At 48.0% G+C, this 27,532-nt stretch overlaps 1 protein-coding gene across 7 annotated transcripts; it reads left to right on the forward strand.

Moving 5' to 3' along the window:
• The first annotated feature begins 9,633 nt into the window (after positions 1 to 9,633).
• MTO1 (mitochondrial tRNA translation optimization 1) lies at positions 9,634 to 21,971 on the forward strand. Of its 7 annotated transcripts, none has more exons than XM_037894328.2 (12): positions 9,634 to 10,559; positions 11,367 to 11,566; positions 12,438 to 12,555; positions 13,666 to 13,955; positions 14,514 to 14,626; positions 14,785 to 14,975; positions 15,283 to 15,413; positions 17,350 to 17,554; positions 17,635 to 17,806; positions 18,558 to 18,676; positions 19,221 to 19,378; positions 19,638 to 21,971. In XM_037894328.2, the coding sequence occupies exons 1-12, from the start codon at positions 10,346 to 10,348 to the stop codon at positions 19,821 to 19,823; spliced, it is 2,097 nt and encodes a 698-aa protein (XP_037750256.1). In that variant the 5' UTR covers positions 9,634 to 10,345; the 3' UTR covers positions 19,824 to 21,971. The 7 variants fall into 7 exon arrangements, with proteins under 7 accessions (XP_037750256.1, XP_043398458.1, XP_037750258.1 ...); XM_037894327.2 differs by having other exon boundaries at positions 9,825 to 10,020; positions 14,752 to 14,975; XM_037894329.2 differs by having other exon boundaries at positions 9,825 to 10,020.
• The last annotated feature ends 5,561 nt before the right edge of the window (positions 21,972 to 27,532 follow it).

Genomic DNA, 27,532 nt, shown 5'->3' on the forward strand with positions numbered 1-27,532 from the left:
GGGCTGCTCACACACACACACACACACACACACACACAGCGCAGGCTCTGCAGCTCCCATTGGCTGCGAACTGTGGCCAATGGGAGCTGCGGGGGCAGCGCCTGCAGGCAGGGGGCACCGCACAAAGCCGCCTGGCTGCGCCTCAGCCTAGGAGCCACAGCAACCTGGAGGCCGCTTTCTGGGAGCCGCCTGAGGTATGCGCCATCGGGAGCCCACACCCTGAACCCTTCCCATGCCCCAACCCCCTGCCCCAGCCGGGAACCTACTCCTGCACCCTAAGCCCCCTCCTGCACCACAAACCCCTCATCCCCAGCCCCAGTCCAGAGCCCATACCCCCTCCTACACCTCAACGCCCTGCCTGGAGCCCCTTCGCATTCCAAACCCCTTGGCCCCAGAGCCCCCTCCTACACCCCAAACCCTGCATCTCCAGCCTCACCCCGGAGCGCACATCCCCAGCTATAACCCTCGCACCCCAGCCCCCTACCCCAGTCCGGTGAAAATGAGCAAGGGTTGAGAGAGCGAGCAATGGAGGGAGGGGGGATGGAGTGAATGGGAATAGGGCCCCAGAGAAGGGGTGGAACCAGGGTGTTTGCATTTCTGAAAATAGAAAATTGGCAACCGCAGAGCCCCTCACCCCCCTCTGCCCTGGAGGGCAAGTGGTGTAACGTTAAAAACTGGGGCTCATCAGCGCTGGCTGTGGGACAAAGCCTGTGCAGCGGGGATACTGACTGCACAGGAGGGTCAAACAGGTAGAGGCAGGGGAGGGGCCAAATCAGGGAGGAGCCTGGTCCAGACCAGGGTTGAGGCCAATTACTGTTTTGTGGGGCCCTAGGCCAGACCAAGTGGGGGCCCCTCCCCCCTTCTGTCGGCAGTCCCCCCGTGTTCCTGTCAGGGAGCAGGGACAGGGTGCGGGGTCTTGCCGCACTCCCCTGCAGGAGCATCAGGCAGAGCGGGAGCACCCATTTTTCCAGGGCCCTCCAGTTGGCTGAGGCCCCTGGGCATGGTCCCATTGGCCCAGTGGCTAATCTGCCACTGCGTAACAGTCACCTCATACAGCAAGTGCCACATGCACTGACTGCCAAAATAGGGTGTTGGGGGGCTGAAGGGCTTTTCTTCTCCACGCACTCAGCACCCATTTCCCAGGGCTGTTGTGTTAGCAGCACAGTGCATCCAAGGGTCTAGACAAGACCCCTCTTCCCTGTGGGTTGTGCTGAGCTGCTAAAGGAGACTTGATTCAGAAATGTTTTTAGTGTTTAAAGAATCCCTTATCACTTTATACCTCTGCATAAAGACTCATAGCCAATTTGTCTTAGCTGCTCTTCTCATTGCCTGAACTGGACTGTATTTTTCTTGCCATTCATGATAAATGGAGTTTCACACCTTTACATTATTTACTTTTTTAAATGTTATTTTTATTACTCTTGGCACTTCATCATTTACCTTTGTTATCATTGTGCAGATGGATACCATTGTGCTATTTAATTGTTGGTTTTTTTAAATAACAAATGTCATTGAAAACATTGACAGGTTTCAGAGTAGCAGCCGCAAAAAGAAAAGGAGTACTTGTGGCACCTCAGAGACTAACAAATTTATTTGAGCATAAGCTTTCGTGAGCTACAGCTCACTTCACAGGATGCATGCAGTGGAAAATACAGTGGGGAGATTTTATATACACAGAGAACATGAAACAATGGGTGTTACCATACACACTGTAACAAGAGTGATCAGGTAAGGTGAGCTATTACCAGCAGGAGAGCCGGGGGGGGGGGGGGGGGGGGGGCACGACCTTTTGTAGTGATAATCAAGGTGGGCCATTTCCAGCAGTTGACAAGAATGTGTGAGGAACAGTGGGGGGGGGGGGGATAAACATGGGGAAATAGTTTTACTTAGTGTAATGACACATCCACTCCCAGTCTTTATTCAAGCCTAAGTTAATTGTATCCAGTTTACAAATTAATTCCAATTCAGCAGTCTCTCATTCAAAAACCAGTTGGACAACACTTCAATCTCTTTGGTCACTCGATTGCAGACCTAAAAGTGGCAATTCTTCAATAAAAAAACTTCAAAAACCGACTCCAATGAGAGGTCCAGGGTAGCCAGAAGGATCCCATGTGTAATATGGGGAGTGGGCTAACCTTCCATACCTTTGCCTCCAGGAACTGTTGGTGTGCAATTTTGACAACAATTTCTCCCATTATCAAGTCTGGTTTTACAATACTGGAAACGTATTGCATCCATTCATATTGATAAGTGTCAAACAATGATCTCTTTCTTTGTTTTTGTATTAGGTTGTCCTGTAGCTGGGACGGAGAGCTTAATTTATTCTTAATTACCTGCAGGTCTGCAGTATTTTTTTTTAAACACACAACAGTGCTAGCAACAAGACAAAACATAGAACACAAAACACAATTTCTATTGTGACAGTAGATTCATGGTATTGAGTTGCTCTTCAGCTGGCATCAGCTTTTCCTGATTTTCTGAAAGATAAAAAGAACATGTTTCTATCCCTTTTGGGGTGGCAGATTATTGCTTAAAATATTTCTTTTACAAATACCCTTGCTGATTGCAGGCAATGCAGAGGAATTACCCCCATATTTTCCTGTGTTTGTTCTATAGGCAGGCCAGGTTTCAATGGCTTCTATCTTTTAAGGGTTATGGGGAAATTATCCCACTGTTTAGTCATTAAATCCTTGAGGTGGGGTACCTCAGTTTCCTTTCTTATACAGCAGACCAAGTTTATAATGTTTTTCCTGCTGTGTTAAGCTTTAAGTTTATTTACAGGTAATAGCTGAGAAGCATCATTACCATGTGACCTTAAAGGATTTTTCCAAAAATCATACACACTATAGATTGTTACAGGGGTACTTATTATCATTAAATTTATTAAAATTATCTTGTGATCCCATGCCTTTTATTTAGACAATTTGTTTGCTGACCAGGTATGTCCTTTATCTGCAGCTCCTTTGTGCTGCTAGTTCTTTCCTTCCTTTATCATTTAGGTAATTTGCATTTTCACAGACGCTTCCTGCTTTTGGATTTAAAGCCATCAGCAGCTCAGAGACTCTATCTTAAAAGGGACACAATCAACTTTCACCAGAGTTTTGATAACTTTTAACTTCTGCTTCCAAAACACATAGCAATCTGAAAAAGAAAACCCAACCTATTGTGGCTCCCTTTGGAGCCCTAATAGCATTTTAATTAGGTAGCATGGTATGTTTGCATTTCTTTTGCCCCAATATACACTGCACAATATACACTGCACATGTTCTGGGGTAAATGCACATTCCTTCCATAGGTTTCAGAGTAACAGCCGTGTTAGTCTGTATTCGCAAAAAGAAAAGGAGTACTTGTGGCACCTTAGAGACTAACCAATTTATCTGAGCATAAGCTTTCGTGAGCTACAGCTCACTTCATCGGATGCATACTGTGGAAAGTGTAGGAGATCTTTTTATATACACACAAAGCATGAAACAATACCTCCTCCCACCCCACTCTCCTGCTGCTAATAGCTTATCTAAAGTGATCACTCTCCTTACAATGTGTATGATAATCAAGTTGGGCCATATCCAGCACAAATCCAGGTTTTCTCACCCCCGCCCCCCATACACACAAACCCACTCTCCTGCTGGTAATAGCTTATCTAAAGTGACCACTCTCCTTATAATGTGTATGCTAATCAAGGTGGGCCATTTCCAGCACAAATCCAGGGTTTAACAAGAACGTCTGGGGGGTGGGGGGGGTAGAAAAAAACAAGGGGAAATAGGTTACCTTGCATAATGACTTAGCCACTCCCAGTCTCTATTCAAGCCTAAATTAATTGTATCCAATTTGCAAATTAATTCCAATTCAACACTTTCTCGCTGGAGTCTGGATTTGAAGCTTTTTTGTTGTAATATCACAGCTTTCATGTCTGTAATCGCGTGACCAGAGAGATTGAAGTGTTCTCCAACTGGTTTATGAATGTTATAATTCTTGACATCTGATTTGTGTCCATTTATTCTTTTACGTAGAGACTGTCCAGTTTGACCAATGTACATGGCAGAGGGGCATTGCTGGCACATGATGGCATATATCACATTGGTGGAGGTGCAGGTGAACGAGCCTCTGATAGTGTGGCTGATGTTATTAGGCCCTGTGATGGTGTCCCCTGAATAGATATGTGGGCACAGTTGGCAACGGGCTTTGTTGCAAGGATAGGTTCCTGGGTTAGTGGTTCTGTTGTGTGGTATGTGGTTGCTGGTGAGTATTTGCTTCAGGTTGGGGGGCTGTCTGTTGAGAGCGTGTGGCACAAGCTGTCAGCATAGTCTGTGTGGTATGTAGATTGTAATGGATTTTTTACCTTCAGTCCTTTTGGAAGGTGCCACAAGTACTCCTTTTCTTATTCCTTCCATAGTTTAACTTCTATAACATTATCCATATTAATTTTTACATAAGGTGTAACTAGGTCTTTTGTGCTTACAGAGTTTTCATGTTCCTTTATCAAAGTGACAGTCCGATTACTCAGAGCCATTTTAAGACTCAGTGTTTCTAACATTGCTTCTTTTTATTTTGTGCACCTCACCCCTGCTGTTGCTTCAGAAGGGCACTGTCTTTTTTAATTTCTTATTTATTTATTTTTACTGCAGCTCTCATCTGCTATTTTGTTACAAAAACAAACAAACAAAAAGAATCCAGATTTTTTTTCTATTCTCCTGATTTTGACTGCCCTGCTGCAGCCACAACTTAAAAACATTTTAAATTTTGTAAAGCATTGAGTTACCTTTTAAGGGTTAAATGCCAATCCCAAAGCCAAACAACACTAATCATCTGTGTCTAGCAAAAAGGTCTCAGTTTTGCAACTTTGAATTAAAGAGTCAAATGGATTTTTAGTGGCATTATTTAAAACAAAAACTGAACCAACTGGTCCTTAGAACTTTACATATTTACACACACACAGATAGATACATACACATTTTCTTTTCCTTAACATCCCTTCCACACTGCTCTGTTTTTTACATCTTACATTCCCTTTATACATTTGAGGCAGTTAAGTTCCAATAGAACCCCCTTTTGTTCTTTTAGCAAATTGGACTAAATTGTCCAATCAAATGATCGGAGTTTGATTCCCCATAATTTAAATTCCAGGGTATTACTAATTAAGAAGTCTCTTGGTTTTTGGTACAGTTTCTCTCCCTCTCTGTGTGAAACTTGCAAGCTGCTAATTGTGTTAGTACATTCTAAGACAGAGTCTGTTCTCAAAGCAATTCTTTGTAACAACAACTACTCGCACAGAGAGAGACTCAAAGCAATACTCTGTAACAACAGAAACAGCACCCAGAGACTCCCCGCCCTTTTGTTGTATTCATCTCGCTTTGTTAACAATTGTGATTAAAACAGAGATAGAGGATGTATGTGGATGGATGCTTGGTGTGGATAATAACTGAATGATCAGGGAGGTGCCAGCCTAAGAATCCAGTGTCCATTGGCTGAAGAAGGCATCAAGTGGAAATAACCAGAGGACCCCTGGAGGGCAGACTGGAATCCACCCAACAGCCTCAAGGATGGGAGAACAACACAGAGCGGTCAAGAATGTGCCATCTGTTGACTGATTCAGCAACAGCATGATGAAGCAATTCCCATAGACTGGCACAGGAAGAAATTCCTATGAAAATGGACTCTAGAAAGTGAGAACTTTGGGGTCTGATTCTTCAAACCAACTTCCAGGAGCATCAGATGTGCATCTGACAAGGCCCTGCTCCCTCCTCATGTCCAGGCCACCTGGCCAGTGGCTTGGCATGAGCAACTCTAAGGCTGGTAACTATGATAACAACCTTGCAGAACCTGTGTGTGTGTGCGTATGAATGAATGTGTGAATAAATATGAAATTGAATGGAATGTTATAGCTATAACTAACTGCTTACTATGATTCTTTCTGTATTCACAATAAATGTGGCATTTTGCCTTTTCCCCTTTAATAAGATCCTGCTGGTTTTTATTTTATTGGTATAACAGTTTCCACTTGATGCCTTCTTCGGCCGATGGACACTGGATTCTTAGAATGGCACCTTCCTGATCATTCAGTTATTATCCACACCAAGCATCCATCCACATACATCCTCTATCTCTATTTTAATCACATTTGTTAACAAAGCGAGATAACTACAACAAAAGGGCGGGGAGTCTCTGTGCGCTGTTTCTGTTGTTACAAAGAATTGCTTTGAGAACAGACTCTGTCTTAGGATGGACTAACACAATTAGCTTGCAAGTTTCGCACAGAGAGGGAGAAAAACAGTACCAAAACCCAAGAGACCTCTTAATTAGTAACACCCTGGAATTTAAACTATGGGGAATGAAACTCATTTGTGATTTTAATACAGAACTTCTTTAATATGATCCAACAGTGGCCTTATTTTTGACAAAGTCAGTCAAGGCAATCATAGAAGATTGCAGGAGTTCTTCCCCAACACACTATTAATCATCAGGCCTTTTACCTGTGTTGAACATTTTTAAAATTTTATATAACCCAAGTGTAGCCCACTTTTGAAGTCCAAAGAGAAGTCATGAAGTAATGGAGCACTCGTAGAATCATAGAATTATAGGACTGGAAGGGACCTTGACAGGTCATTTAATCCAGTCCTCTGCACTGAGGCAGGACTAAGTATTATCTAAGCCAGTGGTCTCCAACCTTTTTACGCACAATATCACTTTTTGAATTTAAGGGCAACCCAGGATCTACCCCGCCCCTTCCCTGAGGCCCCACCCCACTCACTCCATTTCCCCCTCCCCTCCCCTCCATCGCTTGCTCTCCCCCACCCTCACTCACTTTCAGTGGGCTGGGGCAAGGCGTTAGGGTTCTGGAGGGGGTGCGGGCTCTGGGCTGGGGCTGAGGGGTTAGAAGTGTGGGTGGAGACTCCGGGCTGAGCCTGGGGCAGGGAGTTGGGGTGCAAGAGGGGGCTCAGGGTGTGGGCTCTGGGAGGGAGTTGGGTGCAGGAGGGGGCTCTGGGCTGGGGTAGAGTGCTGGGGTGCAGGAGGGGGGTACAGGATGCTGGCTCTGGGGGGGAGCTCAGGGCTGGGGCAGGGGCTTGGGGTGCAGGAGGGGTATGGGGTGCTGGCTCCAGGAGGGGACTTCGGGGTTGGGGTGCAAGCTCCTGCCGGGCGGCACCTACTGCGGGTGGCTCCCAGGCGGTGGTGAAGCAGGGTTAAGGCAGGCTCCCTGCCTGCCTAGCCCCATGCCACTCCTGAAAGGGCCAACATGCCCCTGCGGTCCCCAGGGGCGGGATGTGACTCTGCATGCTGCCCCTCTTTGCCGACACCACCTCCGCAGCTCCAACTGGCCACAGTTCCCCGTTCCCAGCCAATGGGAGCTGCAGGGGCGTTGCTTGCAGGCAGGAGCAGCGCGTGGAGACCCCTGCCCCCGCCCCCATCCCCGGGGCCATAGGAGTGTGCTGGCCGCTTCCAGGAGTAGCATGGGACTGGGGCAGGCAGGGAGCCTGCCTTAACCCTGCTGCGTCGCCGGACTTTTACTGGCCGGAGATCATGACTGACTGGGAGAGTCTCCAGGATCGACCAGTTGGTCGTGATCGACTGGTTGGTGACCATTGATCTAAGCCATCCCTGACAGGTATTTGTCTAACCTGTTCTTAAAAGACTATAGTGACAGAGATTCCACAACCTCCTGAGGTAATTTGTTCCAGTGCTTACCTACCCTTACTGTTAGGACAGTTTCCCAAATGTCTAATCTAAGGGTACGTCTTCACTACCAACGTTAAGGCACCGCGGCAGTGCTTTAACGTAGCTGTGTAGTCGCGGCACCAGTGCTGGGAGAGAGCTCTCCCAGCGCTGTAAAAAAACCACCCCCACGAGCAGAGTAGCTACCAGTGCTGAAACTTGCATTGCTTAGGGGTGTTTTTTTACCGCCCTGAGCGAGAAAGTTTCAGCACTGAAAAGTGGCAATGTAGACAAGGCCTAAATCTCCCTTGCTGCAATTTAAATCCACTACTTCTTGTCCTGTCCTCAGTGGATAAGGAAAACAATTGATCACGCTCCTCTTTGTAACAACATTTTACGTACTTGAAAACTGTTATCATGTCCCCTCCCCCACATCTCAGTCTTCTCCAGACTAAACAATCCCAATTTTTTCAATCTTTCCTCATAGGTTATATTTTCTTGACCTTTCATCATTTTTGTTATTCTCTTTGGATTTTCTCCAATATGTTCACATCTTTCCTGACATGTGGTGCCCAGAACTGGACATAATACCAGTTGAGGCCTTATAAGTGCAACTGTCCACCACCCTTGCCTTCTGGTACGCCAGCTGCAGTTCCTTGATTTTCACATGGCACTGCTACATGTCTCTGGTGTAGCCCTTCTCCCCCGTGCCCTGTGCAATCTGCTCGTAGATGTCTGCATTTCTACGGCTGGATCGGAGCTGTGCCTGCAGAGCCTCTTCTCCCCACAGACTAAGAAGATCCACCACTTCTTGTGTACTCCAGGCAACAGCACATTTACACCATGATCAGTTGGGCAGGCAAGCTCTTGGAAATTTAAAAGTTCCCAGTCCTTTAACAGGGAGGTGTCTCCTGTGTACCTGGCTGCTGTACAGTGGAGTTGAAAACGTTTACCAGCGTGGTCACTGTGGAGCATTGTGGGACACTTCCTGGAGGCCAGTTAGGTCGATATAAACAACGCAGTGACTATACTGCTTCTAAGTCAACCTAACAACATTGAATTAAGCACTACACCTCTTATGAAGGTGGAGTAATTAATTTGATGTAGCAGGCAAGTTACTGTGGTGGGACCTGGTAGCGTAGATACAGATGTTGTTAGCTCAACATAAGCTGCCTTATGTGGACGTAACTCCATAGCGTACACTAGGCCACAGTGAGGAGAAGTCCTGAGAAAACGTCTCTGGACTAGGATCAGAAGGCAATATACTCACCTGTTTGTGCCGAAGTAGAGAAGTGCAAACTTTGTTTGGAAACATGATCGCGATGCCTAACAGTGACCACAGGGCAGGTGAGGCTGTGTGAGGAGCAATGCTGGAGTTTCTGCCTAATAGCTTGCATTCATAACTACTGCAAATCCCGTTTCCAAGGCTTTACGCTTCGTTCAGTGTTTTGCATACACTAAGTTCTTGCCTGCTGTACGCCCCACGATTTCTAATCTGCTCGGGAAAGAGGCCAGCGAAGAACACAGCAGCAGCTTCCCTCCGGACTCGGCAGAGAGCAGCCCCGCAGCTGACTGCTGTACAGCGCTTTTCCAAACTGCAAAACCACCTGGCTCTGTCTGTGCGCCCACGTAACACAGACACACGCACCTCCCCCGCGGGCAGCGCGGGGCGGGCGCCCCCCAGCCCCGCCCCAATAGCTACCCCTGGGCCTCAGGCTGGGAACTCGCGACGGGGCAGCAACGAAGACCGGCCACTGACGCCACTTAAGGCCAGCCGGGCAGCCACCGCGTGGCGTGGGGCGGGGCTCGGCTCTTCGCTCTCTCCGGGGCCGCACGCAGCCGGGGCACGTGACTCGCAGCCTCGGAAATTCCGCGGGCGGGGGAGACGGCGCTGCCGCTTCCTTCGGTCCTCCAGGGCAGACGAGACGCGCTTGTTGCGCCTCGCTGCCGCGATGGTGCCTACTTCCTGCTCCGCCCTCTCGTTGTCAGCCACCTTCCAGGGGCGGGGTCCGGGGACCACAGCCATGGCGGCGCCCAGAGGGAGCGTGGAATGGCGGGTCCGCGGTTCACTCTTCCGCTGACCCCGGGGCCTGCCGCCTCCCAGCCCGCGGCGTGACTGCGGGGAAGCCCCGCCCCTCCCCCCCAGCGGTTGCTCCCGAGGTCTCCTTGCCGCCCCCATGTTCCTGCTCCGCCGCCGCCGCGCGCTGCCACCCGCCCCGCTGCCCTGGCGCCGCCGCGCGGGGAGCGATGGCACCGCGCCTCGCTGGGATGTCGTCGTTATCGGCGGGGGCCATGCCGGGACGGAGGCGGCGGCGGCGGCGGCTCGGAGCGGGGTCCGGACGCTGCTCGTCACGCACAAGGCCGACACCATCGGTAACCGCGTCCCCCGGAGCCCGTCAGCCGCCCGCGCTGCGCTGTGACCCCCTCTGTGCGTCGCGTGGGCTCCCGGGCAGCGCCCGGCGCAGAGAGACTCACAGCCCCCGGCTGATCGTAGGGAGCCTAAAGGGTCACGGCCACCGAGCCGGGGAGAGCGTTCCTGGCCACCGGTGCTGCGGGAGAGCTGAGCACGTCTGGGGTCCGGCAGGACTCGTCTATTGCAAGCCCTAGGGCTGGTTTACACGTAAAACTTAGATCGACATAGCTGCATCGCTTGGGGGGTAGAAAATTCACACCCTGAGTGCAGTAGCTAGGCTGATCTATGCCCCCCTTGCCCTCCCGCCTCCCCCCCGACGCACCAAGGTGGAAGGAAGAATGCTTCCATAAACTAGCTACCACTGTTTGGGAGGTGGAGTTCGTACAGCATTGGAAAAACTCCTTTTATCGGTCTAGGATGTGTCTACTCTGTGCTGCTATAATGGCATGGCTACAGCGCTGTAGCACCCATAATGTAGATGTGGCCATAATCACAAAAGGTAGATGCTTTTCCTCGTTCTGAGATGTCCCTCTTATGTCCTTCACTCAACTAGAATTACTTCCGTCTTAGGGACAGACAGGTCTACACTTAAAACACTGCACTGGCACAGCTGCATCAGTGCAGCTGTGCCACTGTAACGCTAATATGAAGACACTCCTACTCTGACGGAAGAGAGCTCTCCCGTCGGCATAGTTAATTTAGCTCCCCAAGAGGCAGCAGTTATGTTAACAAGGGAAGCTTTCCGCTGACAGCGTTGTCTACACCGGCCCAGGGGAGGGAGGTTGGTATAACAACATTGCACATGGGGTGTGGATTTTTCACACCCCCGAGCGAAACAGTTCTACCAATGTAAAGCTGTAGTGTAGACCAGACATCAAATTGAGTGTCTAACTAGCTAGCTGTCATTGAAATACTGTCCTTTGCTTGAAGCTTGAGTGACTACATTGTCTTGCTATGATGTGTATGAGAAACAGCTGAGCTTCACCAGCATACTTGTGGCACGCACAGTCTGTTTCCCCTAGTAGCTTTGCATGTGTGACAGAACCCAGTGGATTCTATGGCCACACCGTGATACGTAACTAACCTTTTAGTAAGGTTTAGTAACCTTTCTGTGATGTCTCATGAGAAGCAGCATAGACATGTAGACGAGTATGAGGCTAGGAGCCAAGATCCCAGTCTAATGGTGAGTTATGATACTGTGGCCTTGAGCTGCGTTCTTGTTAAACCGTAGTAATAAATGCTAGGGTTCAGAAAATGCAAGGCTGCCATTAGTTGATGAAAAAAGGCTCTCTTGTGTTTTATCCAGGGCAAATGTCATGTAACCCTTCCTTCGGTGGCATTGGAAAGGGGCATCTCATGAGGGAGGTAGATGCCCTAGACGGGCTGTGTGCTCGGATCTGTGATCAGTCTGGCATTCATTACAAGGTGCTAAACCGGTGTAAGGGGCCTGCTGTGTGGGGTCTCCGAGCCCAGATTGATAGGAAACTCTATAAAGAAAACATGCAGGTGAGAATGACATGGCAGGGGGAGAAGAGAAGTAATGGGGTAAAATGGGATGGGGAATTTCTGACTGGGTCAAGGGAAATGGGAGAGAAGTAAAACCTGGGTCTAATTAGAGAAACAAATAGCCCACGATGGTTCTGGTGTCCACATTTTTTAAAGGATGTTGAAAAATTGAGAGGGTGCAGATAGAAGGCAAAACTCATTTGAGGCTAAAAACAGTGTCTTACAATGTGAGACTGAAAGAGCTCAATTTGTTTAGCTTATCAAAAACAATCTAGAGGCAACTTAATTATGGTATATAAGTAGCTCTGTGGAGAGAAAATACTAGGTACTAAAGGGCTCTTTAATCTATCGGAGAAAGACATGACAAGAACCAATGGCTGGAAACTGAAACCAGTTTGGAAATAAGGCGCAGGTTTTTAGCAGTGAATATGATTAACCACTAGGGAATGGGAAATGGTGGATTCTCCATCTCTTAAGTCTTCAAGACTGGAAGCCTTTCTGCAAGATACTTTTGTCAAACACAAGTTATTGAGCTCAATACGGGGTAACTGACCTGTGTTGTACAGGAGATCAGAGTAAATCTAATTGTTCCTTCTGGCCTTAAAATCTATTAGTGCTTCATTTCCATTTAATAAACCCAAACAGTGCAGTAATTGGATGTCCTGGGCAGCGAGTTAGATCACGAGTACAGTGAAATGACCTGATGACAGAGTGGGAAAGCAATGGGGTGAAAGAAAGGAAGCTCTGTGTATCCAGGAGGGAGGCTGTTGCTGAATGTTTTGGGGACGAGGTTCTGAGATGTTATTCTGAGGGGAGGGCAGGCCCATCTTAGTGATGTATGGACACTCAATGCTTCCTTCTTTCATGGCAGAAAGAAATCCTTAACACTCCACTGCTGACTGTTCATGAGGCATCCGTGGAGGATCTTCTCCTGATGGAACCAGAGCCAGACCGTCCTGGGAAATGCCAAGTCAGTGGGGTCATTCTAGGTACATACTGGAAGCTCAAGGTGCTTCACTGGGTTGGTTATGCCTTGGTCGTAAGTGGGACCATGAGAGTAAACATGTCTGGTTCCTCAAGTTGACTTATGCTTAAAGGCTGGACTGGTAAAAGGATAAGGAGTCTTTCGTTAATCTGGTTTAGGTTGAGTATGAGCGAAACAAACCAGCCATCACAGTGGTGGGTGTGAGAACTAGGTGATTTGGGGAACAGATTTACAAAGGTTTATCTATAGACCAGTCATTCAGAATATGTCCCAGGCTATATGAGAAGATTTTGTTGGGTTAATCAGGTGTGCCAGAGACAAACTCCTTTTCCTCTAATAAGTGTTTGACTTGTGAAAAAGAGTATATTTTTCTTAGTACATTGTCTAGTGAGTGTTATCCACATTACAGACATCATCATCACACGTAGCACCAACTGACTCCCTTGCTGACAATCTCATCAAGATGAAGAAATGCATGGAACTGGTCCCTAGAAGTGAGCTTTTCAGGGTAGCCATCAGGCATGAGAGAATTGTAGAAGGAATTATTCATAATTCTTATTTCGTGGCTATCTGGTTGTCATCCTGTCTCGGTAGAAGAACTTCAGCCACCATTGCTGCCAGACCAACACCTTTCCCCAGTAGTAACATGAAAATAAGCAGCTTTGCACTGATGAGACCTTTTCCTTTAACTTTCATGTTTGTAAGTTCTTGTATATCCTCTGTCACTTTACTGATGAGGGCCTAAAATCTGTGGATAAAATTTTCTTCCCATCAGAGAGAAATTCTAAGCACTCAAGGACCCTCCAGCTGTCTTTGTCATCAGTCCTTGGTGCGGAAGGAGAGGGGTAGAGTCATTGAAATTTGGGTCCGCAACTTATTGGGCTTTGTTCTGGTCACTGGCACTCGCTCTTGTCCCCTCAGATGAGGATGAGACAGAGTACTGGAAATGTTAAACTGCGCCTGGTTTTGTGTCTCCATGAGTTTTGTCTGTATTGACAAGAGGCGCACGCAAATTCAGTGGAGAATGTGGGCTGGTGCTAAGTAACAGCACCAGAAACATCAAGGGCTTGTTAATATGAAATGTGCTTATTTCTATAAACTGACTCTATTCCAGGGGATGGAAGCAGAGTCCACGCTGGGAGTGTCATCTTGACTACAGGCACGTTTCTGAGGGGGGTGGTCTTCATCGGATTAAAGATGCATCCCGCTGGGCGATTAGGGGATCAGCCCTCCATTGGGCTGGCTCAGACCTTGGAGAAACTGGGATTTGCTGTGGGGAGGCTGAAGACTGGGACCCCACCTCGTCTGGCCAAAGACTCTATTGACTTCAGCATTCTGGAGAGGCACATGGCTGACAACCCTCCTGTGCCATTCAGCTTCCTCAGTGAGGCTGTGTGGATCAAGGTGGGATGGAATGCTGATAATACACATGCAGTTGGGGTGAGCTGGGAAAGTGCTCTCAGGGTGATCCCTATACTGCTGTGATCAGCACCATCAAGGCAGTGTGTGGGTGGGGTCTGCTGGCTGAGGAAGTGGTCTTGTCAGTGTTTGACCCATGCAATCAGAGGGTGTCCAGCTACCTCACCTTGATGGCTCAGAATTCTGCTTCTCTGAGGCATCAGCTCTTAGATAGGAAGGGTAAGGCCAGCTGGAATGCCATGGGCCTCCACCCCATATCCATCACCTTCCTTGGGATATCTGTTCTGTAATTGGGTAGTGTATTGATTAGAGCAGAGAACATGGTTTCAAGGCTCCCAGGGTTATACTACTCACTGCCACTGACTTACTCTTCAGCTTGTTATTTAACATCACTGAACATCTGTGCAACGGGGATGACAACGCTACCCCCCTTTCAATGCTATTATGTTTGTAGAGCATTTTGAGGTCTTTAGAAAAAAAGTGCTAAATAAGTACAAATTAGTATTGTTGGATTAAATCCAAATGATTCTTGACCTCTGTCAGCCAGAAGATCAGCTCTCGTGCTACCGGACTCTCACCAATGCCAAAGTGGAGCAAATCATCCACAATAGCCTTCACCTGAACAACCATGTACAGGAGACAACAAGAGGGCCCCGGTGAGTATGGGGCATCCTGGAGAGATCTTTCTGTAGTGATCTGACAGTGTATCTGAAGCCCTCTGGGTCTCCCTTGTGTAGCTTCGGGAAGGGCTGTTCTGAGAGATTGCTTCTCTCCATGTCAGCGCCCTTGTTGTGATGGCTGTTCCCTGTTCCAGATACTGTCCCTCGCTTGAATCCAAAGTTCTGCGCTTTCCAAACCGCATTCATCAGCTGTGGCTGGAGCCTGAGGGTCTGGATTCCAATGTCATCTACCCCCAAGGGATGTCAATGACTCTGCCGCCGGAGCTCCAGGAGCAGGTGATTGCGTGCATCCGTGGCTTGGAGAAAGCCAAGATGATGCAGCCAGGTGAGTGAGGGCCAGATCACTCCAACCAGTGTGACCTGGCCCTTTCCAGACCACCTTTCCACTGAAGGGGGTGGAGGGGAGTCTACATTGCAAAGGCATCTGGAAATGTGACCCCTACTGTATCCAGAGGCTGAGGGTGTGAAAAAACCTACATGCCCTTGCACTTGGGGGTGAGTGGGGAGGTGTTATATCATCCTGGGCTGTCGGTGGGAATTCTGACACCTTTATTCTGTGGAATAGGGCGGGGTGTTTGAATTTCTTCCCCTGATGACTGACTGATTTTGTCTGTCTGGTTTGCTTGTAATAGGCTATGGGGTTCAGTATGATTTTCTGGACCCCCGTCAGCTCAGTGCTTCCCTTGAGTCTCGTCTTGTTCAGCGACTCTTCTTTGCAGGACAGATAAATGGCACCACGGGCTATGAAGAAGCTGCAGCCCAGGTGAGCAGATCTGGAAGTGCATGCTCCACGCTCAAAAGGGGAATGGATATAACCTGAAAGGCCTCCTCTGAACTAGCAAGCCTGGTAGATGTAATTCACCTCCAGTGCAGCCCCCAATGGCAGTAACAGTGTAGTGCAGACGGGAACAGCTTTGCCACTGTGTCATCCAACACTAGTCACAGGGCATGGCTACACTTGCAGATGTAGAGTACTGAGAGTTAAACCAGCCCTCGGAGAGCGCAGTAGGGAAAGCACTGCCGTGTGTTCACACTGTCAGTTGCAAGTGCACTGGCATGGCCCCATTAGCAGCTCTTGCAACACCACAGAGAGCAGTGCATTGTGGTAGCTATCCCAGCATGCAAGTGGCTGCAACTTGCTTTTCAAATGGGGGTGGGGTGGAGTGTGACAGGGTGTGTGTTGTGTGTATGTGGGGGGAGAGAGAGTTTGTTCTGGGGGGCTGAGAGCATGTCAGCATGCTGTCTTGTAAGTTCAGACAGCACCAGACCCCCCGCCTCTCTCTCACACACTCACAGCAAGCAGCATTCCACACTAATGGTTGCTTTGTCGCAGAGTGGATAAGCAGCCGGCTGTCGGAAATGGAGCTTTGAAAAGGCATATCCGCATTCCTATAGCCGATTCCAAAACAATGACAAGAGTGGCCACTTGACTTAAGGGGATTATGGGACGTTTCTGGAGGCCAGTCACAATGCAGTAATGCAGCACCTCGTTCACACTGACGCCCGGGCATTTCAGCCGGGGCACAGCAAGCTTTATGCTTCTCGTGGAGGTGGATTATCGGGAGCGCTCCAGCTGCAGAGTCCAGGCGCTCTAAGTGCCTTGCCACTGTGGGCGGGTCGGCAGTTAGGGTGCCTGGGGCTGTTTTAATGCTCTCTAACTTACAAGTGTAGCCAAGCCCACAGCCCGCCTGCATCCTGCCTGCATTTTGGCTTCTATCTTGATTACCACTGCTGGAGTCGCACCAGTGATGCATTACAGCTACAAAGTCTGTTAGTGTAGACACAGCCAAATGGGCAGTGTGGAGATTGCACTCCTGAAGGGCATGACTGGGAGCACATGTGAAAAGTCTCCAGTGGCTGCATTGACTGAAGGTGTCTTAGAATTCTAACCCCAATCAGCAACTGCAGTACTGGACAGTGAGGGGAGAAGCACTGACAGTAAAAAACCCCACAAACTAGTGGTACCGAACAGCACTGCAAACCATATAGGTACTATGTCAGACAGTGGCTGCCTTGTCACTCTTCTCCTTCCTCCTGCAAGCGATCCCAGTGCTGTTCCCACACGGCACTGTTCCCACTGGGCACTGCCTGAGTTGTGGATATGATCTGGGATTATGTGCACACGGCTGTCAGAGCATTCAGCAGCAAAGGCCCTGCTATTCTCAGGAACCACTTTCCTACAACTTCGTTTTTAAAAATACCAAGGAATCCTAAAGTCAGCCCAAGAGGCTAGTTTCCTGGTGCCCTGGTGTGATTATTAGTAGCAAGGACTAAAGCAGCTGGAAGAGCTGCAGAAAAAAAATGCTTCTCAGCGGACAGACGGACATTCAGGCAGGATAGGATCATGTTGCTCACCCGTGAACCCCTCTGAATTGATTAAGTAGCAATGATGACTAGCTCCAAGCAGTCTGCCTGACATTCAGGCTGAAAGATAGTCACCACGACACATGCTTTCAGCTGCGGGAGAACAAGGAGGGGATCCTCAGAGCTCTGGAAGGGATGTGGAGAGCCTCTTCTTTCCCAGTGCGGGAATTAAACCACTAGGGCAGTTAAAGCATCACAGACCAGCACAGACCTCATGTGACCTGGAGTGTGCTACACAGACCTAATGGCTTGTATTTGGCCACATGTGTGGATCAGGAAAGTACCATTGTGCTGGTTTCGCAGCAGCTCCTATGACCATTTTTGCTCTCTGTCAGGGTGTGATTGCTGGGATCAACGCTGGCCTGCGTGTCAGTGGCAAGCCCCCTTTTATCATTAGCCGCACGGAGGGCTACATCGGAGTCTTGATTGATGACCTCACCACCCTAGGCACCAATGAACCATACCGCATGTTCACCAGCCGAGTGGAATTCCGCATGTCCCTGCGGCCCGATAACGCAGACAGCAGGCTCACCCTCCGAGGTAGGCAGTCGCGTCTCCTGGTGATGTTCACAGCCCTGTCTGTGCACCCTCTCTTGCTCACACGTGCTCTCTCTCTGAAGGTTTTGAGGAAGCTGGCTGTGTGTCCCAAAAGCGATATGCACAAGCATCTCGGATGAAGGCTGCTATAGAGGAGGCAATAGCAGTGCTAAAATCTCTTCAGTTCACTGCCACCAAGTGGTCCAGACTGGTTCCAGAGGCTCCCATAAGCACCAATCGAAGCTCACTTGCCAGGTAAAGGCTACAGCTGATCCTTTCTTGTCTGGTCCAGTGTGTACTTCTGCAGAAGACGCCTTTCTTTTTCTCTTCTCTGCTTTCTAAAACTCCGTTAGTAAATCTAATTCTGTGGAGGTGGTGTGGTGGCAGACTGACAGCCTGTCTTAGCCATGGAAGAGGTATAGCACTGGCTGCGGCAAAGTGGCACTTTCTATGCAACGTGCCTCAGTCCTGCTCTGGAGCGACTATTCCCTGGTTGTGTGAAGGTACTCCACGCTTTAGTACTGGTCAGCACGTGGCGCCTCTACTGAGACTGCTGACAAGGGAGGTGATGGTTGGACAATGTGGACCTAGGAACTAGTCTGAGACCACCCACTCATTTCACCTAGGCCAGATGGTAGCAGTTCTTGGTCACGGTGGCCCTAGTCCCGCCATCTCTCCTAGTCTCCCCTCTCTTTACCTTCCCTTTTGTTGTTTTTCAGGTCAATACCTGAAAACTCCCTCGCTAGGTACTTTCCAGTTTCAAGGTTCCTCAGATGCCATTATGTAACCACCTTCTCCCTATTTGCCTACCCAAATGTGCCCTCCTCTCAGCAAAGAGCTGCTCTCCCTTACTCATCTGATGGTGGCAGGAAAAGGGGATAGGTTCTGTGATCATTCATCTCTGAACTGTCCTTCCAAAGCTAAATTCAGTGGCTCTTGCTAGGAACAGCTGTTAACCTGTTCTGGGTAATTCGCTGGCCTTGCTACCGTGTTCTTGTTTTCACAGTGCCCTGGACATCCTTCAATATCCAGAGGTCACCATGGAGCTTTTGGCAAGAGCTATCCCAGAGCCCCTGAGAAAGTTTGCTGAATGCAGAGAACTGGCAGAGAGGTTGAAAATAGAAGGTATTAGGAGTCTGCTAGTCCTCCGTAACCAGATCTGCTCAATGGCTTTAGAGCTCATTCAGTGGTGAATGAGCACAGACCAGAAACCCCAGTCATCTCTGCATGGACTCGAGTGGGGAAAGAATTATTGTCCCCAGAGCACCAGACCCATTCATCTCTGGCCCCCAGCCCTCACCTGGAGAGGTCCCTATTCTCCTCCTTTTGGGGTTCGAGAAGAATTGTCTCATTGTTCATTCTGTCCTGTTTTTTCCCACCATACCACTCCACCAATGGCTTGCAAGCTGCCACAGAGGACCAGCCTCTCCTCAGGGGAGAGGAACCTTGTCTGTGTTTATTCATTCCCATTGCAAGCTGAGTTGGTGAAACTTTCCAAAGCACCTACAGGTGTTAAACTCCCTAGTCCCTGGCAGTTAGAGGCTTTATTCTCTTAGGTACTTTTGAAAATCCCACCCAGAAGTCCTAGTTCTGGGGACAAGAGCGCCTGTGCTGTAAATGTATTGTATCTTTATTATTTTCTCTGTGCCCCCCACAACTCCCACTGCAGCGGTTTATGAGTGGCATGTAGCCAGCCAGCAGCAGGAAATAGAGGAAGTACGTCGAGATGAAGCTCTCCAGCTGCCGGAGGACCTAGATTACTTTGCCATTGATGCATCGTTGTCCCAGGAAGTGCGAGAGAAACTAGACTCCAACCGCCCCCAGACGGTGAGGCACTGGGTCAGGGATGGGGATGGAACAGTGATGGAATCCCATCTAAGCACCAAATGCTTCCATATCTGTCCAAGGAACTCTTTGTATGGGTGTCTAAATGTGTATATGCTGGCGAGGAAGGGGAGGACTAAACACTCGGTGTGTGTCATGTCTCTATTTTGGAGTTGGACATCATTGTCTGGAATAAGGCTCACTGGAAAGCTTCAGAGACTCGGGTGTTCTCCAGTTGATCTGTTACTGTTTCTGTTGACAGATCGGAGCAGTCAGCCGCATTCCTGGGATTACACCAGCCGCCATTGTTAACCTGCTGAGATTTGTGAAGACTAATCGGCAAAGGACAGAGCACATAGAGCACTCTAGGATTGGCAGACCCTTACCAGAGGGAAATACGCTTGGGAAGAGTAAATTTCAGAACTCAAGCTTGAGCTGTGCTTCATGAGGAGGAACCAGAAAATGGCTTTGTTAAAATGCCTTCACGAAGGAGAGTACAGTCATTAGACAGTATACAGATGAGTATGCTACACCTAAAGCCAAAAACCATTGTAGCTGTTTCCTATGGTTTATGTCATCAGTTTAATCTGAAGTCAGCATACCCGTGAGCTTTTGTAGAGTGAGCAGGAGTCTAAGTAGCTCATCAGTGTGTCATGCTCCTCTTGAGTTAAAATAAAATGATGGTGGGGATATCGGTCAACCAAACACCTATTAAAAAGCATTGCTGAAAAAACATCCCTTCTACCCAAGGTGTTGACTAAGGAGGAACATATCGCCCTGTTGAGCAGTGAGCAGCATGAGATGCTAGTGAGAACTAGAAAGCCAAAAGCCCAGTAACTCTCTGCTTATTGTCTTCAGTAGGACTTGGATTGTCCCCAACTCTGCAGTGGCTGGCGCTGCCTTTGTTTTAATGTGATTTCAGCCAGCTGGAAACATTCCTGCTTATGGAAAGAATTTATAAATACTTACCTTATAGTAACTCTTTAATGGGCTGAGGGTAATGTTAAGATGCAACCCCCTGCGCCTCAAATTTTAAAATTAACTTTGGAAGGTAACTCAATTGGGAGGGCTGGCTTCCAATCTGATCATGAAGAAAAGTTAACTTTCAATTTGGATGAAACTTTAGGATCACTCTTCCATTTATTTATTTTTCCAGAAGCCATTAACTCATACCCAGCATATAGCTTGAGAAATGGTTACCCCAGAACACAGTAGGATGGGAAGATTTAACGTTTGGTTGTACTCAATTAATTATTATTACTCAGAAAAGCGATACTGCAGAATGGCACCTTCACTCCACAAACTTGCTCATTTTAGTGACAAAAATAAGCACTCTACCCTTGTTAGTTCCACAGAGTCAACAGAGCTAAGGCTGTGGGACCTGGAGTCTGTTTCTTCTTGCGCACCATCAACCAAGCTGTCTTTCCTGTCAGTTACACCTGTACAACCCAGCGAGACAATGAGTTTGCATGGGCATCACTGAAGGACTGATTTGACTTTTAATACTGGTGGGCAGGCATGAGAAAGAAAGAACCCAGGTTTACTCTGCCCATAGGTTGAGTTTGCAGGGCTGGCATTTAGGAGAAAAAACATCTTTTTACTTTGTAAATATGAGACAAACGCACAATCCCTAGTGCCATTTTTGCAGGCATCTTTCAGAGCAGAACTACATTTCTAAGCCACATGAGGAACAGCTTTGGAGTGACTGCTCTTTTATCTGTGCTCGGCTTCTTGGGAAACTGAGTGGAGTTGCCCGTCCTCTGTCATAAGCCTGAATTCACTGATGTCAAAACAATAGCATAAATGTGTCTTTTTGCCTGTTTGAAAACACAGAGGTAGATTACTTACTTATTGCAAAAACTAAATGCTGGGAATGGAGAATATATTTATAATGTTTTCGTTTTAGAATGCTGCAACACACACTTCTAATGGATAAACATAGCTTAAAATACCCATTATCCATGAAACATAATACAGAATGAATAGTGCTATAGAGAAGCATGTGAGAAGAACTGAATGTAAACAATGATTTCCTGTATGCCAGTCCAGTTAGTTGTTTTACCATACAAGTCTTGGAAGGGCATAAATATTCTCTAACAAAAAACAGTTAGCACGGGTATATATTCTATGATGGAACTGACTTTGCAGGATATTTCTGGCTGGAGGGTTAAAAAAGCTCCATGTTAAAAAGATTGTGCCTCTTCCAAAAAAAATCCTGAATTTTAAGCAATTATCTTAGGGATTGATTATCAACCCTTGGAATTAACCAGGATATCTGTGCCTGTGGGTAAGAGGAGAAGTCTGAAATGGCATTTCTTTTCAAGTATGAAAGCAGTGAGTGAGCAGGTTTGCCTAACTATCCCCAGTATCCAGTGCTCTGTCAGCTCTTGGAAGGAGACTCACCCCTCTCAGTTGCCACAAAGAGGTGGAAAAAGGTAAGATGCACAATCCTAGGTAATATGAAGAAACTCCTAGGCCTCCTCTAAACTCCAGCTATCCAGCAGTGGGATAGTCAGTCTGCATCCCAAATGTTTTACTCTGATATTAACAACTCAAAATAGTAGAATGTAATAAAGTACATCATAGCTGTACCTCACTTAAAAGCTGAGATTGACATTTCCTTCAAACTTACTGTAGCTTTTAAAAAGATTAAATGTGAACAAATGCAAACAAACATATGAAAAAACAAATATTGCAGCTTTGTCTGGCCCAGGGGCTTGTATGAGTTTTATAAGGGTTCAGATCCCACTGCAGACTGAGATTGTGTTTTATACTTAACCTGTAAACAGTTCAGGGTAGAGACTGTCTCTCACTATGCACTGCTACAGGCTGGGGACCAACTGGCTGAAAAGGACCTGGGGATTACAGTAATTATCTATCTGACAGAAGTGTTGTGAAGCTAGCTAAAGACTGTGAGGTGCTCAGCAATTATGGTAATGAAGGGGGGCACAGAAGTACTTAAGAGAGAGGTGACAAAATACCCAACCAGTCACTGATTTAAATGAAGTAGTGTCTACACGGTGCCAGAGAATACACCAGAAATAGTGACTGACTATAATCTACACATTAATTAATGCATGACAACTGGGGTCACAGAGGGGGTTGTGTGCATGGAATCAAAGGCAGAATTTGGAAGCGAGGTGAGCAGTCAACCTTCGTTAGAAAACCAGCAATCAAAGATCTGCTGTTGTCGACACTGTTATCCATATGTTTAGTAATAGAATGAAATTACATTAGAAATGGGTTTTAGGTACTAGGAATATCCCTTATACTGTGTTGCAAAAATAGGGAGTGAAGAGACTTGAATCCTGTCTGCACTAGGATTGGGTGGAAACCTGGGTGCTCTGCAGTTGAGTATTTTTATACAGAATCTGAATCTAGTAAATCATTTTGCATTAAACTATAAACACACTTTCTAAATGCTTTTCCTAAGCCAGTGTAGAGTGGCTCTTAATCTAACATTGCAGGGAATGTTTCTTTCCCTTCCAGCAGTCAGTCAGTCATGTCAGAGCAGATTCTTGTCCTCTCCATTTACAGTAAGAGCCAAGTCAGGGGCCAGGCGTGCACTAGTAGGGTTTGTAGGCTGTCAGCTTATGTGGGTTAGTATTTTGGAGAGCCAAACTGTAGACTGGCCTTTGGTTCTCAATGGTTTGGAAGGTTCAGAGGTTTCTGCACCCCTACTTGTAAGACTGCTGTTCAGTGCATAATCCTGGCATGTATCTCTTTGAACTTCATTGTTATAATACTAGTTTCAGTCTCATTTGAGAGTCTTTGAGTTTTAACCTTTTGTTGTGTAAGTTGCATACTGTACTCTAAGCACTTACAGAAATTGACCAGAAACTAGATTGACATGAAACCAAAGGGCTTTGTTGTTGACTTCATTGGCACTATACCAATTTACACCAGCTGAGTTTTGCTGTTCTGTGGTTCGCTGGGGAAGGAACACGTCAGTTCCCTGTTACTGCTCTTTTTAATCAGCAATTTAGTTAGAGCTATTTTAAAGTTCAAAGGAACTCCTGTTGATATCTTCACCCTCTTTCTTTTTTTTGTTGTTCCTGGCAGACAACATTTGCTTCTCTGAGTTCTTTCTTGTTAGGAGTCATTCAGTAAGAGAATCCTTTGTATTCCCTTCCTTCAATAGAGTACATATTAAGGGCAAACTTCTGCTACAAAGGCAAATAAGAATGTTTGCTAGTAAAATAGCTCAGGAACAAAAGAGGTGAGATGGACTATAATGCTACAGCACGGAGCTCCTAGATTTTCTTATGGAATGCAGACAATTCAGTTTTGCAGAAGAAAATTGGAACTTCCAGGCAAGATGTTGCCCCAAACTGAATCTGGGATAGTTTGATGGTAAAAGAAAGGGGGGAGACATCGACAAACTGGCAGGTACTGTGGCCTATCAAGGTGATCTGGCAATGAAGGTCGTGCACAGCTTTGATGTTTTGTCATGCCTGTAACTGTTGAAACAACAGTTCAGCTATGAAGGAGATGCTGCCCTTTCAACAAGGCTGTTTTCTCTCTTTCTGTCTACACTGCTGTAGCATGCTCTAGTGTGGGGAGAGGGAAAGCCATGCAGAAGCTGTGTGGGATGACTCAGGTGGGGGAGAAGTGAATGTAGCATGCCCTGTATCACATTTGGTCAGTACTGGCTCCCTATTCAATTTCAGATCTATTTCAATATCCTGCCTCTGAGCTTTAACACCCTCAATGAGCCAGTCCTGAGTTGTCTCAGAGCCCCACCTCTTACGCCAGCCTGGCAGCTATAATTGAGTGTCCCCTGGCTAAAACTATTGATGCCTGGGAGAATGGCCTTTTTGAGGACAAGCCCTAAGCCATGGAACTTCTCTGCCAGTTGCAATAAAGGCGCATCAGGAAGGTCGGGGAAGACACTAGCAATAAAATTGAGCCTATGAAGGCCAGATTTTTTTAGTCAATTTTAGCATGTAAACAGCATACAACTACTATGGTGATTAGCAAAAGAGAGGGAGAAACAGTGCTGGAGCTATCTAGCTCCAGAGTATTTAAATACTAGCTGTGTCAATTCAGCTCTTATATATAATCATTAGTTCTTATAGGGAAGGGTGAAGAAACTTCTAAGCTAGATGTTAGCCAAGATTTCCAAAGGTCACTAGTGATTTAGGTGCCCAACATGCTAGAAATTATACATATGGAGTCTTTTGGCCCAGTTGTGTGCTTTTGGGTTAGTTTGCTCCGAAATGGCCGTAAGATAGCAGAAGGAGAAGCTGCTATTCTGCATTCCACGTTTTATTACACACATGGCTAGCGAAGGCATTCTCGCTGCAAGGTGCTGGCCACCCTTTGTTCTGCAGCAATACGCTGTAAGCAAGTGTCTGTTTCACAAAGCTCTGAGATGTGCCACTGGGTGGAGCTGAATAACCACTTTGCTGTCTGAGCAGGAGCAATAGCTTCGAAGTGATTTATTTTTTAACATTGTTTTAACCATGTCACCCTCCTATGGGCTTGCTAAGAAAAATTTGGTTAAACAAATGCATTATAAGCAGGGACTGGAGGCTGTCAAAATGGATTATTTGGGGTAAATATTTTAATAATTAAAGACCAGGATTTAAAAACAGGAGTTGGGGAACTGGGTAGCATCAGATGATAGCTATTCAGAAATGCAGGCGGGAACAGCAAGCTTATTACAGCAAGACTCCTTGGCATTGATTAGTTTGTTTAAAGCAGAGGTGGCAGTGAGGGTGAGGAACAAGGTGGGCAAGATCATTCAGAAAGCAATCACTGGCCTTTTTGAGAAGGCAACGTCTAACTGGCACAGCTTAGCCAAGCAACAGGCTTCTTGTTAGTTCTTATGCCTCCTGCATGCAGTGGAGGATTAACTACTGGGCCAATCAGCCCCATGCCCAGGGGCCCCTGCCAACTGACCCTGCTACCAGCACCAAGCGGGACAAGCCTCTTCCCCCCCCCCCCGCCCCCGCAGCCTCCGACCCTGGCAGAAGCCACAGCATGGGGGAAGAAGCCCCACCGCCCTGACCCACTCTCCGGCAGAAGCGCCGGACAGTTGGGGATGCGAGAAGCCCCAGGGCTGTGACCCTGGTTCCCCCAGAAGCATGGGGGGGGGGCAGGGGAAGACCCCCCACACACCTGACTCCATGCTGCAGCGCTAGGACTGGAGGAACTTCTTTGGTCTTGGGGCTGCCGGGGGGGGGGGAGGCAGGAGGGGGGGCAGAAAGGCACAAAAGGGATTGTGGGATTGGGAGGGCGAGAATGAGGGGGGAACCCTGGGTGGAACAGGGGTGAGCCGGGGGAAGGGGGCAGAAAGGGGTGGAGCTGGGGGGGGGCTACCCCCTTTCCACCCCTTCTGCCTGCAGCCCTCCCCCCTTCACACTTGCTCTGGCCCAGGGCCCCAGGAAACCTTACTCTGCCTCTGCCTGCATGGTGGAGACACATGTCACAGCCCTCATATATGTCTCAGTGCCAGAGGAAAATGAGGGCTGACAGGCAGCATCCTAGACACACAGAATGAGGCATGGCAAACGTGAAGCGATCACAGTGTAGTCCTTTTGCCACCTACTAATGGTGCCAGCTTTTTGCTCAAGGAGGCAGAACCGTATCTCACCCCCCTCCCTTTTGCAGGGCTCCAGCCTTTTGCCACCATTCAGCGCTGTGCCTGCTTGGCGTGAGGTTCTCTTTCCAGGCCTGAGATCAGTTTCCTTGCCCTGCATTTGACTCCTCCTGTGTGTCCATCCCCGGCCAGGGCAGTCTTGCCAATGGGGAAGTGGCTCTGTGATGTGTCTGAGCCTGTGTTAACCCTGTTCTAGAAGGCTACTGGTAATGGATAGGCCCCTGGGCTTCAATCAATTGACGCACGGAGGATTCAAGACAAGCTTTTTCTTATTCTCGCTCCTCCTATAAAGTCTCTCCCGTCTCACGCAGACAAAGCGGCTTGCCTCACCCTATGCAAGGTTTGTCATCCTTACAGCTTCTTGGCTGCCTGCAGGTATGTAGGCCCAGTTTCACAGGGCCTGCTTCTATTCAGTAGCCCAGAACGCAAGCCAAAGGGCTAATGCTTAGCTGAGGGGTTCTGTGACGCAGCCTCAGGCTGCCTCACAAGCAGCAGGACCCCAGTTAACACTCCACACACGCGCCCAGGTTAGGACGGGGAGGGGCTGCGAAAACCAGATGTCACCTTTCCCAGCAAAATGATTTTTAATTAACTGGATGGCAAAAAAGGCTCCAGTGGTCGCGCCCATGTTAATGCTTCCACCCGCTCACTTTGAGGAGAACAGACATGCTCATGAGAAGCGACAAAGGAGGAAAGAAAGGCCACAACAGTCCAGGCAACAACTACTGTATGTCTCCTCCAACCTTACACCTATCACTTCTGTGGGAAAAGCTGCAGGGCACAAACTGGGCTCCTCAGCCACCTAAGACCCCCCACCAATGAACCCCGTGGCAGACATCATCCTTGCATCAAGGGATAGCCAAAGAGTATAACTTTCCTCATTTACCATCCATCAGCAAAAGATCACACCTTTATATGCGCCGCTAATGGCCAAGCCCATCAGCAGCTAGGTTAGCTGGCCTTTGGACGTTTACATCTCCCCTCCATCTTACTTGGCTCTTACACTTGCGAGCTTATCCTGTAGCCTAGCCTATTATGGTAAGGCAGCCGCTTTCCAAGTTTTGCGCTGAGCACCCTCCCCCCCTTCAATATCCACCCCTCCCTCCTCTGGATTTCAGGGTGGAGGCAGGCACATGAGAGATGGTCCCTAAGGCAGAGCCAGTACTAGGTGCAGAAGCTACCAGGAGTGAACATCAGCGTGGCCATGGCGGCTGCTGACACTGACGCACAGCGCCACCTCTATCACTGAGGTGAGTTGCGTTGGAGGTGGTGGTCCCTCCCCAAGCTGCCTGGCGTCACCGCTCGCCACCCCAAACTTTTTGCTGTGACCCTCTGCCCCACAGTTAGTTAGAAAACCTCTGCTGTAAGAACTATATTGGGAAAAAGTTAATCTGAGCCTCTGCCTGTAACAGCGGTGGGCAACCTGCAGCCCATCAGGCTAATCCGCTGGCAGGCTGCGAGACAGTTTGTTTACATTGACTGTCCACAGGCACGGCTGCCTGTAGCTCCCAGTGGCCTCCATTCACCGTTCCTGGCCAATGCGGGCTGTGGAA

The sequence above is a fragment of the Chelonia mydas genome, chromosome 3, assembly GCF_015237465.2.
Source record: "Chelonia mydas isolate rCheMyd1 chromosome 3, rCheMyd1.pri.v2, whole genome shotgun sequence".
NCBI classification, from domain to species: Eukaryota; Metazoa; Chordata; order Testudines; family Cheloniidae; genus Chelonia; species Chelonia mydas.